Source organism: Amphibalanus amphitrite, unplaced genomic scaffold (genome assembly GCF_019059575.1).
Source record: "Amphibalanus amphitrite isolate SeventyFive unplaced genomic scaffold, NRLGWU_Aamphi_draft 000204F_arrow, whole genome shotgun sequence".
NCBI classification, from domain to species: domain Eukaryota; kingdom Metazoa; phylum Arthropoda; class Thecostraca; order Balanomorpha; family Balanidae; genus Amphibalanus; species Amphibalanus amphitrite.
Window position 1 is genome coordinate 418,435 of NW_024881699.1, and position 20,334 is coordinate 438,768.

The window sequence follows — 20,334 nt, forward strand, 5'->3', positions numbered from 1 at the left end:
CGGCCTCGATGCAGAGCCAAACTTGGGTCACTAAGTCGCTTCTCGAGAAGCCGACACGCAATCTGAACTCCTCGGGACGCGGCCAAGTCCGTTTACAGGAAAATGCCGGTCTCATCGAGCAAAGTGTTCCAATATCAGCTAATCCTTATACAGAAAGTATGAATTGGTCTCGCTCATAAACAGTAGCAAGCTCTTGAGTAAATTTGTGGGCGTATCGAAAGAAAACTAGAGCGTTGTTAGAAAACCATCTCATTAGACAAGTTTTCAGATACCAATCAAGCTGATAATTTCACAGTGAATTTGGCGATTGTTCTCGTTAAAGTGTGTGAAACTGATTGAAGGAATAATGCACACAGTTTGATGGAAATACATAAAAGAGAACTTATTTGAAACGGCGAAGGAAGGGCTCGTTTTCCCATCAAGATGCGGGTGGGAGAATATATTCCTGCCCGGGGCCGGGATGATTCAATAAATGTCACCGAGGTTTTTTAGCGAAAACTCCGAGGGCCGTTAGGCCCGAGGTGATTTTGCTGAAAAAAAGCGAGGTGACATTTATTGAATTCCCGGCCTTAGGGCTGGAAGCTGTTTCCCATACCTGCCAAAAAGCTCACAACTATATGATAGTGACGTCAGCAGCCGTGTGGTTCAACGTGTTTACCCACACCCCTTGAACCACACGGCTGGTCAAGGCCATATAACCAGGTATGGTCATCAGGCTTTTTTTTACCGTCCCCCTACCGGGCCCGAGTGACGTCACTGGGATGGTAACTCGCCGGCCGCCGTCCGTAGCCATTATGGAGGACGGACGTTTAAATACGTTTTCAGCGGATTTTAGTGCAGTTTTGATGTCCGATGCAAGGCAGAACGGTGTGATGTTTCCTCAGTGAAGCAAATCAGGACCAGCTGTTACTCGAACCAAAGATTTGGCCACATTATTGGGATCGGACCGAGCCAACGTACGCCCCGCCGGTGATCCGGCCAGCACATCGGCGGCCCTCTCGTAGATGAAAATCGCCATAGTTTTGCGCGAGGCTTCGGAGTCAATGGATTTCTGGTGACTCTGACTCCAACCGCGACTTCCAAAAACCAACTCCGACTCCGACTCCGGGCTGGGTAATCAACTCCTACCGACTCTAACTCCGACTCCGCAGCCCTGCCAGATCTGCGGAGCGGCCAGGGCTGCGGAGTCGGAGTCGGAGTCGATTTTAGAAACCCGAGCCGGAGTCGGAGTCACCGAAAATATGTCGACTCCGCAGCCCTGCTAGGTCTGCAGAGTCGGAGTCGAGAGTTGGAGTCGGTCGGAGTCGACAATTCTGCCCGGAGTCGGAGTCGGAGTCGGAGCTGGTTTTTTAAAGCCGGAGTCGGAGTCGGAGTCGGAGTCGGAGTCGCCGAAAATCCATCGACTCCGCAGCCCTGGCGGAGCCGATGGATTTTCGGTGACCCATACTCCGACTCGGTTTCCAAAATCGACTCCGAGTCCGGTCAGAACTGTCGACCCTGACTCCGACTCCGCAGCCCTGGTTTTGCGTCTATTTCGCCCCATAATTAAGAGAGGTTGTGTGAACTGCACAAACCGAAATTGTACCGTAGGTAACACAAGTATATGTACACATTCCAAACTTCTGACTGGAACGAACCAAATGCGTACACAATATACCGGTTTATGTCATACCATAAATCGTAGTTATAAAAAAAACATATTGGACAGATTGGTAGAGGACAAATAAGGCACAAGCCTAATCTCTTGCGACTTGAGTAGGTACAATAAAATGCTCCGAACTGTCGGAAAGTTGTACAAGATGTCGCCTCTTCAAACACAATGTGCCGATTGACTCCGCGACAGCCAGGAACCGGGCAACATAACACGTGAAACAGAGCGGTGGCACCTCAGCACAGACTCCCCAAGCTCGTCAAGGCGGCGAGAAAGGTCCGGCAAGTCAGTAACAGGTTCACCACGGCAGCGACAGGTCAGGCAGGTCGGCAGCAGATTCACCAGGGCGGTGGCAAGTGCGACAGGTCGGCAGCAGGGTTACCAGGGCGGCGACAGGTCCGGCAGGGCGACGACGGACCTGTTTCACCAGGGCGGCAGCGTAGACGCGGCGGCAGGCCCGCTGGGGTGGCAGCAGGTCCCAGGGCGGCTCAGGCTCACCAGGGCGGCGACAGGTCCGGCAGGTCGGCCTCAGCAGCAGGCAGTCAGCACTAGCAGATTCTCGGGGCAGCCCTGGTTGAGGTGGGATGTCATCAGAAACTGCACGTCTGGGTGCCGGTGTCGGATGTCGTACAGACCACGCAGCGAGGCTTTACTGCGCAGCACGCCCTGCTGGCAGCGCAGGAGTGTCGGCAGCCCAGCGGGTGCTTTCGGGTCGCCTTCCTCAACTTCCTTTCGGAAACTGGCGCTCGCCACTCAGGGACTCGGGAGTCGGGCGACGTCTCCAAAGCTGGGAGACAGATGCTGAAGTCGATATGATGTGATTTTATACCCTCAGCTCGGTGCCAGTCATTGTGTTGTTATGTGCAGGTAGCCACTCCTCGCCGTCCTGCACGCCAGAGGACCAGCCCCGGACCTGCAAAACACATTACCAAGTTTATTAACAGAATACAACATGAAAAAATTGACTAGGCGATGGCAAGCAAAAATAATCAATGCCCAAAGGTGCCTTTTCTTCGATTGCCTTTTCTATGTGCTGATATGAAGCCTCAAAACATGTACCTATTTCATATTTATGTATTCATTGCAGGCCTGACTCAGAATTCAGGTGAAACAAGCAAATAACACAATTTTCCATTAATATTTTGAATTTGGGTCTGGCATTACTGTTCCATGCACAGGTGCGTCTGCGTGTAAAATCATATGAAGCAAATGCATTAGGTAAATAGTCTCAACAAATAGAAATTAGTAGTAGCACAGGTGGTATAAATAGAAACCAATATATAGACATTAGACAAGGATGAGCTTGTTTAGTTAGCAAATGTCAATTACATAACATTTACATAAACAAGAATGGGATTTTCAACAATAAGCATGTCAGAAATCCTTTTAAATTCAAAATTTGCATCCAAAATTTGAAAGTTTAGATACAATTATAAAATCTGGCAACTAATATTGAAAAGAAATAACAATGAGCTTCAACTTTGCACAAAAGATGTGCCAAAATTTTGGTGAGAAATCACTTGCGCTGAATTTTGAGACCCGAAACTCGAAAGCCCCTGGGCCCTGACGCATCTGACAGTGTGTGAATTTTTTTCCAGTCTGGGAGGTAAGCATAGATTGATTTGTTATTTTATACTATTTAATTTGACAAATAAGTTATTTTCACAAAGCATTAATATTTATAGAAGCTAGCCACTTCCGAAACAATTTACAACTATTCCATCTCCATTCTCCTTCTCATTAAAATGCTAAGGCATTTTACAACTTAATATGAGTTTATCATGCTCCCTTTGAAAGCCAAAAATGACAAAAAAGGTTAAACCGGGTTGAACTGAAACGGGGCTGATCTGCCTATGATACTCATGCTTATACAGTTGAATTAATTGAATACCTGAGCTGAACTGCTGAAGCTGGTCATTCTTCATGATCTCTGAGACGACAAGTGTGTGAATGCCACTTATGTGCATGCTTTTCCGATCTTCAAACGCATAAAAAGTGATATTATTATCAAATAAATAATATTCAAACTCCGTATAACAATACACGCAACGGCTGGAAAACACTGCGCCGGTGCGCCAGAATTGACAGCATCGCCTGAATCTCAGCGACCAATCAGCTTTCGACCATCCCAGTGACGTCACATTGGCAGCATTTGGTAGCAATTTTCCTCCTATGGCCCGGTAAAGGGACGGACCCCCCCTGCGGCTGGTAATATTAAAGCATTGCATTAAACTTTGAAAAGTGTGGTACAGTGCACGTGCCGTTTAAATGCCTGGATGTCTCGATGTAATCATGCAATGTAGCAGGTATGGGAAAAGATGATGATACATTTTGTTTTTAAAATTAGTCCATATCCAGTACCTTTTAGTCCAAGTGGGGTTGTTTACATAGGAGCATAATTTCCCAAATCGATACTGATTCACCTAATAATCAATACGTGTTTACTGTTTAGAAATGTGCGAACACATACAACACTGTGCGTTGTGTGTATAGGGTAGCCTGGGGCAAGACGCCCCAGATAATTTATTTTGCTACATAAATTTTGTCCTACATTAGCTGGAAGGCCAAATTTTTGCTCAATGCGTTCTTTGGACATTTTACTTTAAATTGCACCCCTCAAATTCATTCACTTATGATCGGACTCCAAGCTAGGAAGTGATTTGTGAAGCAACTGCAAATGGGGCATTTTGCCCCAACCCCAGGGCAAAACGCCCCACTGCCTGGGGCAAGTAGCCCCATACTTTAGATTAAAGATTTAACATGGTAGTTGGCTAAATCTTATGTGAGAGGTCCGTTAGACCTCTGGAGGCACGGCACTGAAGTTAGCACATTCCATCCTGTCAGGTGTTCAGCTATGACACTATTGTATGAGCAGGTTTTTCACCTGCCTCATAAGACCAAATAATAAATTATTGCAATGCAAATGTTTACAAAATACTTCATTTGCCATCCAGTTGCTGAGAAAAATACACATAATGGCATAGAAACTTACTGTTCGCCAGCTACCGAACATTAGAAAGTGGGTAGCCCGAACAACACATGAGGTAAAACGCCCCATGGGGCTTTTTGCCCCGCGACCTACTGGGGCGTTTTACCCCATCACGTAGTTCGGTCAGAGAACAACGCCTTGCACTCCAGCAAGACATAATTTACCACGGACCAACCCGGCATGATAAGCGTTAGACAATAGTTGTTCAAAATACATAAAAGTCGTGAGCCTGATGTGGACCATAAAAGAACGCCATGATGCATAATATGACCACAAAACATAAAAATCACTCAAAAAACACATTTTTGGCTATATCTCCCGAAAGAGTCATCACAATTTCTTTCCAGTCTGCTCATATAATGATCATATAGTACACGTTTTATAGAAGAGAGGATGTTTCCCCAGAACTCTGCCAGTTCCGAGAAACATCGGTGAGGCGTTTTACCTCGGCGGGGCGACTTGCCCCGGTCTACCCTACTGTGCATTCTGTCTCAATGCTGGTGAAACTGAAACATCATCCGGTTTTCCGCTCAGTCTCAGCGACTGAACTGCTCACTGGAGCCATGTTTGAAGTTTTTTTTTTTTTATTGGGTTCGGATATATGTCCGACACATGTTAACAACATGTGTTGATTGATCGTAACCGAAGGTTTGTTGTCAATAGTTAAAACACTATTCTTTAGAATTGTGTTTTCTATTGAAAAACAAATCTGAGTTCCCTGACAATTTGGCAAAAGCTGCCTGAGATTAGTCCGAAAAATGCAGGATGCACGTATCTAATCGTGACTATGTAGATCTAAACGATGACTACATACATTACTGTCATAAGATGGACTACATGATTACCTCAAGATTACTACACGACTATCTCAAAGGGATAACCTGACTACTAAAAGGCTTACTGCGTGCATACTATTAGGGTGCCTACCTGCCTACCTGCACGTTCAGTCCTCACTGACAATGGACGCATCCTCTGCGCCTCTAAAAGCTGCTTGTTTGCCTGGTTCAAGCGCTAACTCGCCACGGAAATTAGCGGGACCAGGTGCCTGTTTTATAGTCGTTGATTCATTACCGAATCCAAGTCCAGAGAGAGCTGTTATTTGCGGCAGTTAAATTAATTAGCCCACTGCTCGGAGTCGTTTTATTGTTCACTAAGGTGGAGCGCAGCGCACCCTAAGGACCGCCAAACTTTCCTCATATCCCGCTCCAGTATTTTGCAGCTGCGTTAAAAATCGCTGATCAGCTCACAACGAAAGCCAAAACACACAATGAATCAGCCTGAATTGCGAGTCTCTGCCGTGTAAATGCAATGATTAATGATATGACGCCAAACCGGCTTTCTTTGACAATCTTGACTGTATAGCTTTGGGCTCATTTTGCGAGGTTAATCAAAATAAATATTTCTACAATTAAGCAAGTCGCGTTTTCTAAGGAACGTACTACGTCGCAGTCGTAATAACACCAGAAGCTCAATTTAAGAAGCATGCACAACCTAAGAATGTCACTTCACCAACGGATTACACCTTAAGCATCTGAGCCAGCTCGAGTCGCCGGCCGGCCGATCTCGTCGTCACCTGATGCCCCGACATGCGGAGCCGCCCCGGTCGCGACCGACCGCCGGGGCTGTATCGGCACCGTCGCGTCGGCCTGTTGCCCGAGGCGGCGGCGGCGGCGGCGCAGCGACGACCGTTGTGAGCGGTCCCGTCGGCTCCGACGGTCGTCAGTCGACCGGTGCCGGCGCCGGCGGGAGGTGCGACACGTGGCGGCCCGCGTCGGCGGCACGCGGGCGTGAGAGCTGGACTGGAGGGCAGGTGAGGGCGGACTGACGATTTGGGAAGGTTGGACTGGCGAGACAGCGGTAATGGCTATACTAGGAGAATAGCTGAAATGAAGGGACAGGTTAGGGGCTGAGGGCTGAACTGGGGGTAATATGGGAGGTTTGGACTTGGGAAATATGTGAGGGCTTGACTGGTGAGACAGAATAGGGATGTACTCTAGTTAATGTGGGAGAGCTGGCTGGTAATTGATGAGGTTAAGACTGATAACTACCTAATGAATGGTGGAGCTATATGGTTAATTATGAATTCAGACGTAAAATATTCCTTACAAGATGATTTTTAGTTACGTGTTAGGTGGTGCATACGGGTTATAAGATCGTGGGACTGTTATGAGGCTGTTATGGGCTCGAGTTGTTCAGATCGTAATGCAGGCTGTGGGAACGAAAGAAGGGACCGCGGAAGACTGTAAACTCAGAATGGAAAGCATGACGACTTGAATAAATAATTAGTCGGTACCCGTCATCATTCACGAGCGGGTGAGCGACATAGATGGATAATTTTGCTGGACTATGGGGGCTCGACCGCTCCCAATTCCGCGCCGGCTTGGCTTTGGAGCCACGACGAACGGCGCGGGTCGAGGTCACCGCTAGGGCGGCTGTGGATCGGCTGAGCCCGAGCACCCACAGTTCGGCACAATTCTCCACCTATAGGTGAGCGAGGCAAGCAAGCGAGCCTATCTTCGTTGTAATCATCTGTTGTAAAATCTGGGGAAGGACGTTTGCCTATTATGACGATAAGAGAAGGGTCGAAATGGCGGAGGATTTTGATTTATGAATTATGGTTCTGTCATCTGTGTGATGGTGGCCTAGGACTAGGTAAATTGAAATCACCAGCTGCATATTCAATATCTTGCGTGATTTTGTCAATGTGACATAACCCTTATTTGATGATTTAAACTTTAACCCTCGCCCTGGCAGGGCATTTTTCATAACACGGCCTGGCAGGGGGGGGGTCGATGCGACCCCCCCCCCTCGCGATTGGCTCCTATGGCACCTAGAAACACCAAATTTGGTAGGTAGGTGGGCCCCCTGGAGTTCTCGCCCCTGTGCAAATTTGGTCGCTCTAGGTCAATATTTAGGGGGGTTTTGGGGGGTATAAATGTAAAAATTTCGCTAAAAACAGGTCGAAAGTTTTTCGCTTATAACTTTTGATCTAATTAAGATAGAGAAAAAAGAAAAGCACCAGTGAACTCAGCACGTCAAGGCGCGTCGAATGATATACTTTTTAACTTGCTTAAGTGTACTTAAAGTTTTTCTTAAATTTTAAGTAAACTTAAATTAATAAATTAAGTTCAAGTTAACCAAATTGCATCATATCGCATATCTTTCGATTCGGCTGATCACCAGGAACACAATGGTACCATTTTTTAAGCTCTAGCGTCATTATGTGCCAAGTTATTGGCAAAAACGTCATTTGACCTCAGTTGACCTCATTTGACCTGACCCATGGATAAGTACACCAAACAAAGAAGCACCAAGTGACCTGCTGTTAAGTACCGTGGTTTCAAAGCACAAAAATGATAGAACGAAGCGGATATCTCCAGTATTTTCCGAATTTAATATTTTCCCATAGGCTTAACATTACGACGTAATGACCTCTAACTGACCTCAGGTCAGTGACCTCAAAAAAGCCGGACTATATGTTATACAACTCGGTGAACTTAGCACATCCTGAAAGTTTGAAGGAAATCAGTCAAAAACTGTGAGTTGGAGAGGTGCAAAAAGAAAATTGAAATTTGACCATGACCTTGTACCGGTTTTTCTGACCTGGTGACCTGACCCAAGGTCACCCGGACCTGAAATTTTCAGGTCATATGTAAAAAGGTTGCCCCATAGGCTGTGCCAAATTTGGCGGCGCTGCGCGCCGCCGTTTTTACGCTATCTTCAAAAAACCTTAGGGGGGGTCGCATCGACCCCCCCCCCTGCCAGGGCGAGGGTTAAAGTGCTGCGTGAGAGATTTGACGTTTGGCTTAGCGTTGCATATTTAGTACTGCGCTAGGTAGAGCTGAATCGTGAACTGTTGCCTAAATATCTTATATTTTGCCGATGGAAAATTCCTTCCAGAATCCATAACTAATATAAAAAAAAATCAGTCCAAATGGATGAATTGGTGGCTGTGGTCCCGCTTGCCACGCTTTTTGGTGCTTGTTGCGAATGACACTGTACGGACCCAGCGACCACCACCCGACCTTGCCCGCGCCCGGTTCACGGGTGATCTTTATGCAAAGCATAGTCCAATTTTGTTGCGATGAACCTGATAGTAGCTCATAAGCATAGTTAACGTCGTTTCTGTCTTGTATGTTGCTTGGAAATCGGGCGCCCTCGTCACTATATCGCACCTGTTGTTATGGTTGCATAAAGCAGCCAATTAAAGTAACACTGAGTGGGCATCGCCGCGCCGACATGACCACATTTAATCAAGTAGCAAAGGTCTCTGTCATATCGTGGACGCGGCTTAATCGGAAATGCATCCAAATGGTTGTCCTATGTCCCACTCGAGTCAGTTACGTCCGGCAGTCGGAACGAAACTACCACTAACCGGCCCGATGCCATTAGGCTGATATATCCCCTTTTGAAGCGGATTACAAATGGGCGAGGTCCAAGTGGATGGCCATCATGTAATCATTGAGTTGGTTTGGCCGAGGGTGGGGTGCGCCATTCGGCGTGGTTCGAGGGTGACCCTGCACTGCCCCAGCGGACCGGCGCGGCGGCACCCGTAATCGGCGCAGCGGGCCCCGCCTGTACCTGGAATAGTTAGATATCCACTGACTACTAAACAACATCACTCATCCAACACTGAATAGAAGGCCCTTGAAATTAGGTAAGACCCCAGAAGGGTCAGGGTCTCGGCCAAGCGCTCAGAGGGTCCTCCGGTTTCTCACGGCCCCGACACACGCCCCTGGGCCGGCGAGTCGGCTGGGCCGGGTGGGACGCGCTGTCCGGTGTGGTCCGAATGTGACAGGACAGTCTCCGCCCGTGCAGCCGGGCACTCCACTAACAGGCCGCCACGCGGCAGTTACAGTGCCGTGTTATCGGGCCACACCAGTTTGCCGGATTGGGGCTATGAATCGTGAGCTTGATAGCAGAATGGCTGCAGGCCGGTGAGTTACTCGGAACAGGACTCGTCGGCCAAGCATCCCAGAGCGCCGCTGAGAGGCAGGTCGGCAGCCTGAAATACGTGCCCGCTCTGCGCTAGCCGTAATACAGTTGGATTTATGGAGTGTTTAACTGGACGCACGGCTATTTGTAAAAGGAATGTCCGGACTGGCGTGGGTCAGTGAACGCAGTTCTAGTAACGGTTTTATTTTCTATGCTCCCTAGGAACTTAAAACATGCATTTATAAAACATTCGTTTATCGTTTGTTTGTATAGGATGATGAGCATTGAGCAGTCCGCGCCGTTCGTCGTCCGAGCGGTGCACTGGCGGGTAGACTGTACCGCAACACACTAGTGTACGGCGGGCCAGCCTACCACGGCTGACGGCATCTCCGCGGCAGAGCCAGACTGCGGCATAGGTAGCACGCAGAATGACCGAGCGCTGGGGTCAGAGACGTCTTTTGACACGTTTTGATTGAGGTATTGTTCTCCTCATCTGCAAAGAAAAAACAAGTGACATAATTTTAACCCTCGCCCTGGCAGGGCATTTTTCATAACACGGCCTGGGGGGAGGGGGTCGATGTGACCCCCTTCGCGATTGGCTCCTATGGCACCTAGAAACACCAAATTTGGTAGGTAGGTGGGCCCTCTGGGGTTCTCACCCCTGTGCAAATTTGGTTGCTCTAGGTCAATATTTAGGGGAGGGTTTGGGGGCATGAATGTAAAAATTTCGCTAAAAACAGGTCAAAAGTTTTTCGCTTATAACTTTTGATCTAATTAAGATAGAGCAAGCACCAGTGAACTCAGCACGTCAAGGCGCGTCGAATGATATACTTTTTTGCTTGCTTAAGTGTACTTAAAAAGTTAAGCACATCTTAAGTACAACTTAAGTCTTACGAATGGCCGAAATGCTCAATGTTGCATATCATTCGACTCGGCTTTTGAAGAGGAACAGAATGATACCATTTTGAAAAGTGTAGGGGAAGCCGGGGGAAGCCCGGGCGCGGGGGAAGCCCGGCCACCCCGTTTCCGGCTAAATTATTCACAATAAAATGCTCAACTGTTTGTCCTTTCAGCGTGGCAGCTAAGGTAACGCCAGCAAAATGTTAAGGCTGACAAAAATTGCATATTGTTAAAGTTATAGCGCAAAAATGATATTTTAAGGGTTTTTAGCTAAAAAGTGAGATATCTTGCACTGTTAATGTTATACCATACAGTACTAATACTTATACGAATGCTATGTAAGGACCGTTTAAGTGTTTGTAGTGAGGGGTGACGAGGCAGGCTGGCTAAAGTATGACATTTTTTTCGAATATCGCTGTTCTAAAATAAAAATTAGCACATTGGGGTAACCCCGGGCGAGTGGCCATGCTTACCCCCACCCGAGAGCAATGCCACTAAACCACTGTTTTCCATGAGCTAATAGGTACTGAGCAGGTTTGGTTTACACCTAGATCAAAGATGAATTTCGAAAATAAACATGTTATCATAGACAAAGCCAGTCATGTCACTTAAGGTCAACTAGGGTCAAACTACGTTTTTGCAGATAACGCGACAGACAATGAAGCTAGAGCTTCAAAAATGGTATTGTTGTGTTCTTCTTCATCAGCCGAGTCGAATGATATGCAATATGCGGTAAAAAGAAAAATAAATTTTAAGGAATTTTGAAATACACATTTTTTGTCAATTTTGCATCACGATTTTCATCGACCTGTACTGTATATGTAGTAGACGCTAGCTAAAATACCAGTAGTGACATAAACTCTAAGATGTCCAGAGCTAATCAGTACCTTAACATTTCACTTTCCGTTAATATCTAAAAAACACATAATGGTTTCATCAACTCGTTGTAAAGCGCTGGGGAGGTGGCCGGCGTTACCCCTATGCCGGGCTTACCCCAGAAAAATCAACACTTTTTTAAAACTCGATTTTCTCAACCTTATACTTATTCCACGAAACTGAATTTTTGGGAAAACACGGCCAATGAAATTAGCTAGCTAGCAGGATATCAACATTTTATACAGCACGTATGGTATGTAATAAAAATGAAAAAGAGCTTACTATGCCGGGCTTCCCCCGGCTTCCCCTACCTATCTTTATTAAGTGACAAGTTATTGGCACAAACGTCATTTGAACTCAGTTGACCTCATTTGACCTGACCCATGGATAAGCACACCAAACAAAGAAGCACCAAGTGACATAATTACGGAGCGAGTGAAGCGAGCGGAGTCATTCCTTATATTGACGGAAATTTCTGACCGTGCGGACGCTTTTGCGAAGCTTATATCTCAGCAACCACTTGACCGATTTACACGCGGTAATTTTTGTAGAGTAGCTTCATCCCTTCTACCAAGTGTTGGACTATTCCCGATGCATGTGGGTGACCCCTTATGCACGTGCCACGTGCAAAACGAAGAGGTGTCAGTTTTGCAATAGTTGCAATATCTCGGCAACTACTGGGCCGATTGCGCTGAAAGTAGGTAGGTAGGCATTAGAGATGTAAATCGGATACCGACTTTTTGGTATACCGATACCAAACCGATACCAACTTGGTATTTGGTATTTCAATCCTTATGTGTTTGGTATTTTGTTGGTATCATGAACCCCCACTAATGTATAAGAGGCTAAAAAATCGGTAAAAAGTTGGTATTTCCCTCATGTTCCCAAGTTGGTTCGGTTTTGGCATTTTCCCGTGGTTTTGGTTGGTATTTGGTTTGGTATCGGTATTCCGATTTTCCGTAATTGACATCACTAGTTTATCTGAGCGCTGACTCGAAGCAGGCTACGCTCTTGCCGGCTAGCTGACCCGCGAAGAATGCAGCCGAGCGGATGCGCACAACCCACTCCGTACACATTCCAGCCACTGGCGCCAGACATTATCGATGTGTTTAACCATATGAATATACACCTTGTTTTCGGCATAAACTGACCTTTTCGGACAAGTCGTTGCTGGTATTGGATGATCAGGCAGTTATTCCGCACAGCTCGTGACGCAGTGCCAGTCAGAACTGTCGCCGACATGTCGCCAGTGTGACTGGTGTAGCCCCCAGGGGAGCCGGAGGTCACCAGTATTTAGCGACCGGCGGTGACCGGCAGACACTCAGTGCGTCCCGGCACCAGCCGCCGGGCAGGCAGATCGCCACCATGTGGTGCAGCTGGTGCTAACAATAGCGCTCGTCGTGGTGCAGTCTTCAGGTGCCTGTAAGTGTTGCATTGTGTGTCCTGGGCCGGGTGGACCGCAGAGTGGCCGTATACCGCAGACCGCTGTTGTGGCTCGGCTCGGTCCGCGGCTGAAAGAAAAATGGGACGGCCAGTTGCGCGAGTTGCATTAGCGTGTCTTTCCCATTGGGGTGCGATTGCCACAGCTGCGATGTCGGACCATGTGGGGTGCGCTGTGGACGCACGAATCTGACCTGACCTGACCTCACCTCACCTCACCTCACCTCACCTCTCTCTCTCTCTCTCTCTCTCTCTCTCTCTCTCTCTCTCTCTCTCTCTCTCTCTCTCTCTCTCTCTCTCTCTCTCTCTCTCTCTCTCTCTCTCTCTCTCTCTCTCTTTCTCTCGCTCTCTATCTCTCTCTGTTGATGCCCGCCTGGGTAAGTGCTGTGGATGATGGTCGCCGCTAGGGTCAGAACTCAGAGCCACCTTACCATCATTTGTGTCGTCTCGCTTGACTCGGAGTCGAGTCCCAGCCACACCGGGGTCGCGGGACCGGGCTGCAGGGTGATAAGGTTGGCACTCGACAGCGATAATAGTGACTGCAGCGCATCGAACACAGAGAACTGGTGAAATTAAGGAGCTATACCACGATTTACTGTTGGTTTGTTGACACCGGTGTAGTTACGAGTGGCTCATTTAATGAAATTAGCGCTGTCCATGCAGACTGAAGTCATCCACAGAGGAGTCTGTTTGACGAGTGGATTGATGATTTATCGCTTCGTGATGTTTAGCAGACGACGAAAGCAGCATTCGAACAGACCATTTATTTTGATAGAATGAACGGTGAAATTTCGCACACATACTTGCCCACAGGGCTGCTTAATATTGAGCGCTTGGACCGGAAATTATATTAATTGTTCATACATTTATGGCGCAAGCGTTACAGTTCAATGTTGATGTGGAACAGAAAACGATTATAATGTTACATGTTGTTATAATGGTATGTATAATTTCTTTGCAATTGAACCTAATTGCGAAGATTTAATTGCTATTAGAATCTTTAAATCATTGTCAAAATGATGAAGAGTTTTATTCTTAAGATCATTATTAAAATCCCTATCCTTATTTTAATTGCTAAATTAGAATTGCACGGTGCTCTGCAGCTCAGCAGCAGTAAGATATGAACATTGCTGACAAAAAAAAAATCCGTCACGAAAGTGTGCAACAAATGTGAACAGCTAATGAAATGAGAAAAGTGTGCAACAACAAGTTAATCTCATAAAGGAATTCATAATGTATTATTCATTCACGCTGCAATAGGAGTATTCGCCGTTCTTCTTGCCTCTCGTCTTTATTCATGCACGGCTCGTGTCGCTGCCCCCAGGCCATCTCGACCGGGCCGGTCGGCCGGCGGTGTGACGTTATCCAGGTGTGACGGCATCTGAAGACAGCCAGCTGTCACATGGTGTTGCGTCTGCAGCGCCCACCCGCGCCGTGACCGTCGCTCAAGTCTTCGAAGGGCTGTTTGGCGTCCAAAGGCGGATTGTGTCTGACGACCGCTGGAGACCAGCAATGATGGACAAACTGCTATGTGTGCTCGTCATCTTCGTAACCAGGCACATCACAACCGGATTCGTATTAGGTAAGTTCCTTTCGCTAAATTCCTAAGAAACGAGCCAAGGAAAGGCATGAACAGTGGTCAGCTTGGCTGACGTACATTAACTACATAACGTGTTAATCGTACATTTCCTAAACACAATTGCGCAATATTAGCCAACGGAACATGTGACATGATTTGATCCGTTTTCTTGAAAATGTATATTTAACGCTAAGTGGTAGCAGTGGCCGTTCTGAGTATGTTTTCGATCGTGCAAGTGCCGACTAACCTGAATAGGTTGCGTGGCAATGGTGCTTGGGAATTAGGATGGTGTCTATGGAGCTTGCGTCAGATCTGAACTCGCAGATTTCACACCTTGCGTCTACGCACACTCACCTAACCTCCTACTCTTCGTCCTACTTATCCCCCACCCCTACATTTATTCATCCTCTGTTCTGTAAGGTGTTATTTTACGAGACCACATTCGGCAGTTTTATTTGCCGCGTCTCCGTCGGATTGACACGAAACACTCTGGGGACTGTCGAGCATTTGGCGAGCCCATTCGCATTCGAGCCACGGCTGGGCGCTTCGCTGCTTTTTACACAGCCCGCGACGTTCGTCCTTTCAATCGACACAATGTCGTGTCACCTTTCAATCGATTCAACTGCCTCGCAAAGTGACTGGGAAAGCCGTCAACTTTCACAACCGATCATAGTGCTTAGATAAACGTATCGATATATGTAAAAGTTTATTATGTCGTCGTCGTAGTTACATGCCTGCCTTTATCACGCTGAAACTTTGGGTTTTCAAAAGGCTCTTCAGCACAAAAACCGCTTATTTTCACAATAATATCGTCTGACTCTAAGAAACAGCCGTTCTGCCTCACGGAGCTATTAATACGCGAGCTGACAATTCAGCGTCAGCCGCTATACCCAAAGCCGTTTAAAGCAGGCGACGGCTGTGTGTCATTCGCACAAAAGTTGCTGATGATCCAGTAAAGTCAGGCGATCTTCCGTTCTTCGTTTTCAGTCATCTACTTGCAAGTCCTGAAAGAACACATGAATTTGTTCAGACCTAAATAGAAATGACATCGTCGGCTATTTGTCCACAATTCCAGTGTATTTTAGTAAACAAGGATCAAATAAATGTACAGAGCAAATAAGGGATCGGCGCAAAAGCATCGCTTAAATTAAAGCGCCTCTCCGAAGAAGAACATAAAATTGGCCAGCTTTTTTTTTGGCCACAAGGCCAGCTTGTTATAAAGCTAGGTTATGCATTTTCTCTTGATCGGAAAATATGTTTATTTACAAGTAGATGGATAATTTTGGTACAGATGTCTACATCAACTCGGCCAATTTCCTTTGCTATCAATCGAAACATTTGTAAGATCCATTTGTTACTTACTACGAAACTGACATCCACACCTACTCTTTACATTATAATCTGCTGTCTGTAAGCTGTCTTTGTAGCCACGGTTAGTACTCACGGGTCGTAGTCGCACATGTGCGCGGCGTCGTTCCAGGCCAGGTTGTCCGGACAGTCAAAGTGGAACGGGATGAACTCGTTGCACTCGTAGAATGCGTGGCAGTTGTCCGGGTCGGGAAACAGGCCGTACTCGGAGTTGCATTGGAACGACGGAGGCTCGGTGGTCGTCCCATCCACAGAGCCGAACTGAGAGCCTGAGGAGCGGTGACCAGATCTGGTGTCAATGGAGGGGTGATACGAAGGTGTGTCTGCTCCGAAACACCGCATCGTAATCCTGACAAGAGTGCACATTCATAAAAGCTAGTTTTGTTGCGGTCAAGTTTTTAGATACCATGCCAGTGCGACAAGGCAGAGTCGTGTCAACTAAATTGTTTCATTCTGCGTGTGTGTATTTTCTGGGTAACTTTAATGGTAACCAGCTTGAAAATGTGATGAGCTATTGTAGTGCATAGAATGACGACTAAACGCTTCATCGCCTGAAGGATCAGCTACAAACTTCTTTAGACTTTTTGGCCTCGTAACGATTAGCTATAAAAAATGCTTAGCTGACATTTGCGGAGCTCACGATTCGGGAACTGCACGGTACAGGCAATTAGATACACGATAGGATGCGAAATTTATTTGATTCTGCTCTCCAGCTACCTTAGAAGCCAAATTGGCTGCTACAATTTTGCCCAAAATGACATCAAAAGTACCGGAACGCTTTCTTATACGGCTGTAAAATGTAAACTTTATGGGTCAAACCCTCTCTTTCTTTCAAATCAGCGAACATAAGACGCAACGATAAGCCAAAGTTTTATAAGTAATTGGATGAGACAGTAGCAATTTTATTCGTCTATCTCATTTTCAACACAAAAATACACTTGTCCCTCAAAAGTGAGACAAGGTCAACAAGAAAACTTATTTCGTCAAAATCACTCAGGATAGTAACTCAGGATGTACATACATACATAATATACATATATACATACATAATATACATACATACATATACATACATAAGCTATTACGGGTTATCGTCTTTTAGCTTTTTGTTTTGCCCGCTACCTACTAATAGGTACCATGTCTACAAATGACAAAACAACACTGAAAGCAATTGATTGTCGACAAGGCTGCCGCCACCTGCATTGATCATAATAATCAAACAATTTATGAAGTGCGAGGCACAACCAGCCTTTGGAACAAATTTATCATCTACTAGCACATTTGTGGCTGCTTTGTTGCACGGAATGTTTCAGGTAATACTAAAATAGGTTTGTTGTGTGCTGTTGCAATGTCAAGGCTTTCCACTCCTAAGTCCTATTACAATTCGAAACATTAAAGAATGAATTATATTACTGAAAAAGTGACTGCAAGACCTTGTCTGCTGCATGTGCGCGCCATTAATATGATCAATTTCAGATGCCTATCTTGAAAAGAATGCTAACGTCTTGGGCAGAGATTGGGAAATGGAAAGCTGAAGCCAGCATTGAAATCCTTCAATGAAACTGGCGGATTTGCGGTTTGCTTTTACACTGGCGGCTCAGGCGGGTTAAAAAAGAGGGAGGGAACCGAGAGACATTCCCCAAGATGGGCCACACTGATCGCGAATATTGGATCTCCATTCCACTCCCTGCACTGCCAAACCAAGGGCAGCCCATCCGGGCATCTGTGGGCTGCCCTTGGTCTTCCATGGCCTCACTGTAGATTCCAGTGCTCTTATAGTTAGAGTCGTTCGTATACTGCCTGCAATGAATGTAGCAGTATACGGCTGCCTGTTAAATGGTAAAATCTCCGTCACAATACAATGCCGGCGAGGTCCGTGTCTGTGAATCCCGTACACACTCCGTCTGTGAATCCCGTACACAATCCGTCTTTGTATTCCGTACACAATCCGTCTGTGTATTCCGTACCGAGGCTGGAGCTGACGATCGCCAGCAGCGCGCACACAAGGAGAGCCCGTCTCGCCGCCATCGTGTAGTCGTGGATACCGCTCTGTCGTCTGACCACCACTGTGAGACCACTGAGGAGGTCTCTGGGCCGGCGGCCAATATATCGCTCCCCCTCCCCCCGCCCCGCCCGCCGGCCGGACGCACCCCCTGTGCGTACATCGGCTCTAGGAAACGCACCGCTGTCTGCCCAGCTACCGTGGGAAACATTAGGAAACGGTTCCCGCGCCACAGACTTTTTCACCCCGAGTGGGGCGATAAATGCATGGCTGTGGTGTGCAAGAGAATTTGGCCAGCGGCTGACACCAATGGTTTACTATCGATTATGTTCGCTATTTGATTTTGAAAAGAAAATTATTGCCTCATTTGCATCATGTTGCTGTCTTAACCCGCGCGGGGCTGGGGGGGGGTAAATTTTACCCCCCTCGCGAATTTTTGCGATATCTCAAAAACGGCGGCGCGCAGCGCCGCCAAACTTTCAGTACCTTTTTTTTACATCAATTTGACACGTTCCCTGAAAATTTGAGCGAAATCCGTCGGAAAATTTTTGAGAAATTGACGTTTTAGTGACGTCATGTTCGTCATTTTCGCCTCAAAAACGGTAAAAGTTCAAACGCCGCTAACATCTTCATTTTTAAAGGAATCAAGACGTAACAAAATAGGTTATACGTAATTTTACTTTGTCTATCAAATGGCTATCTCGGTTTTTTGAAAATTTTGGATTTTGCCCTAAATTTTTTTCAAAAAACTGACTTTTTTAGGAAAATCATTATAAAATCCAAAATTTTGAGTCTATCGAAAAACCGGAATATATGTCAGAGAAGTGGTCTATGTGCACCTACATACCAAATTTTAGAAGAATCGGTTCAAAAATGTGGGAGTTATTCAAAATTTTATGACGTCACGACACACAAAATTTTTGAAAAATGACTTTTTTGGAAGTTCTAGACCTCGTACGGAAACAAAAATAGCACCATTCGATTCGCCGTGAAAAACTGCATCAGATAGACACCTTTTTAGGCCTTAACAACTAACTTCAAAATTTGACCTCACTTGACCTGACCTTGACCTGACCTTGACCTGAAATTCATCCAGAAGTGGTCCATATCACTTATTGAGTGTGCCAGGGGCGGATCCAGAAAATCTCCAAGGGAGGGGCCATTAGAAACCAGGAGGCCCCCCCATAATCCCACCTGTTGGAGGCCCCATCTTCCCACTTGTTGGCCCCCCAAAAAAAAACTGCGTCTATTGAGCTTATCTAGCTGTTCAGGCAACATCTCAACATCTGTGCAGGCTTGGAGGCCCTCTGTGCAGGTTAGGAGGCCCTGTAAAAGTGGTCATCTCTGTGAGTATAAGAGACCTCCAAGTTATGAAAAGCTTTACCAATCTTCTAACAAAGAAGTCTTCTCAGCTAGTCTTCTAAGAAATAACTAAGTGGGTAGGTTAAAAAAAAAACTCATCGGATTTCGGCCACTTTATTTTCAGGAGGCCCCCTTTTCAGCTTTTTAACTTTTTAACTTTTTATTTTATTTTTGAAAAAAAAATCGGCCAAGGGGGGGGGGCATGGCCCCCATGGCCCCCCCCCCTTGTATCCGCGCCTGGAGTGTGCCTATTGAATTCTATGAGTAAAATGACCCATAAAACATGTGTCGCACATGCCTTTTCTATATTTTGTTTTTTGGTGACCTGACCTGACCTGACCTGACCTTGACCTTGACCTCTGAATGATATTGTATGCAACGAATATTGTCTTGGTAGCCTAAGAACACGTTTTGGGCGATGAGTCTCAGTCCATGACTCCATTCTTCGGCAACTACGGTGCAAGGCCGATACTGTAGAAACTTGCAATTTGTACCCTTGACCTGACCTTGACCTTGACCTCAAACTTTAAATTAAGTACATGTTTTTAGTAGTTCGTGATGAGAGCTTTCGATTGGCGTTTGAATTTTCCAAATCGGACCGTTAGTTCGGGAGATAACAGGGGGGGTAAAATTTAACCCCCCCCCCCCAGCCCCGCGCGTTCGGCTGGAGACCCCAGCCCCGCGCGGGTTAAGCATCTGTGTGCTATTCCAAGGTGAAGTTTGGTTGGTGTGTGTATGTGTTTCTTTTTTTGCATGTTATAAAAGCTCGTCTCTAGATAATGTATGATCAAATTCCAACCAATGTATGTACAGCCCTCATCTCACCTATAGCACCTATATTTGACCCGGTTGACGATTTCATGCAAGCTGCGCAAAAAGCCTATGGATTATGGAACCAAAATGGGTGTCCACAAATACTGCAATGTTCATCGGAGATGGGAGTTTTAGTTAAGCTTGTTAATAGCAATGCCGAGGATGAATGAAGTAAAAATTATTTGTGTTAAGGAAAAAAACGGAAACTCTGTATGGAAACATATGGCCAGAACGCTCAAGTAATGCATCGACAACCAAGTAATGCAAAGCAATTCAAGCACGCCAGGCGCTGAAGAACAGTGACGCACTGCTGCAAAGCACAATTGATGTGTCGTTTTCGCTTGCTGTTTCTCTGAAGCATAGGGTGCAGGCTTATCTTCAGAAGAAAAAACTTAGTTGTGGTCGTTAAATTCTTCCTA

At 46.3% G+C, this 20,334-nt stretch overlaps 2 protein-coding genes across 2 annotated transcripts in view; one reads left to right on the forward strand and one right to left on the reverse strand.

Moving 5' to 3' along the window:
* The first annotated feature begins 6,385 nt into the window (after nucleotides 1–6,385).
* LOC122384967 (protein sidekick-2-like) overlaps nucleotides 6,386–20,334 on the forward strand; it is a 39,866-nt gene continuing 25,917 nt past the window's right edge. Inside the window, exons 1-2 of the mRNA XM_043372836.1 lie at nucleotides 6,386–6,450; nucleotides 14,116–14,373. Of these exons, the coding sequence (XP_043228771.1) occupies nucleotides 14,304–14,373 (70 nt within the window). The 5' untranslated portion in view covers nucleotides 6,386–6,450; nucleotides 14,116–14,303. The remainder of the gene's footprint in view (nucleotides 6,451–14,115; nucleotides 14,374–20,334) is intronic.
* On the reverse strand, nucleotides 15,052–17,815 carry LOC122384947 (major mite allergen Der p 23-like). Its single transcript, XM_043372802.1, has 3 exons — nucleotides 17,706–17,815; nucleotides 15,815–16,007; nucleotides 15,052–15,374 (listed from the first exon to the last, which is right to left on the reverse strand). Exons 1-3 carry the CDS (start codon nucleotides 17,764–17,766, stop codon nucleotides 15,362–15,364), a joined length of 267 nt encoding a protein of 88 aa, XP_043228737.1. The 5' UTR covers nucleotides 17,767–17,815; the 3' UTR covers nucleotides 15,052–15,361.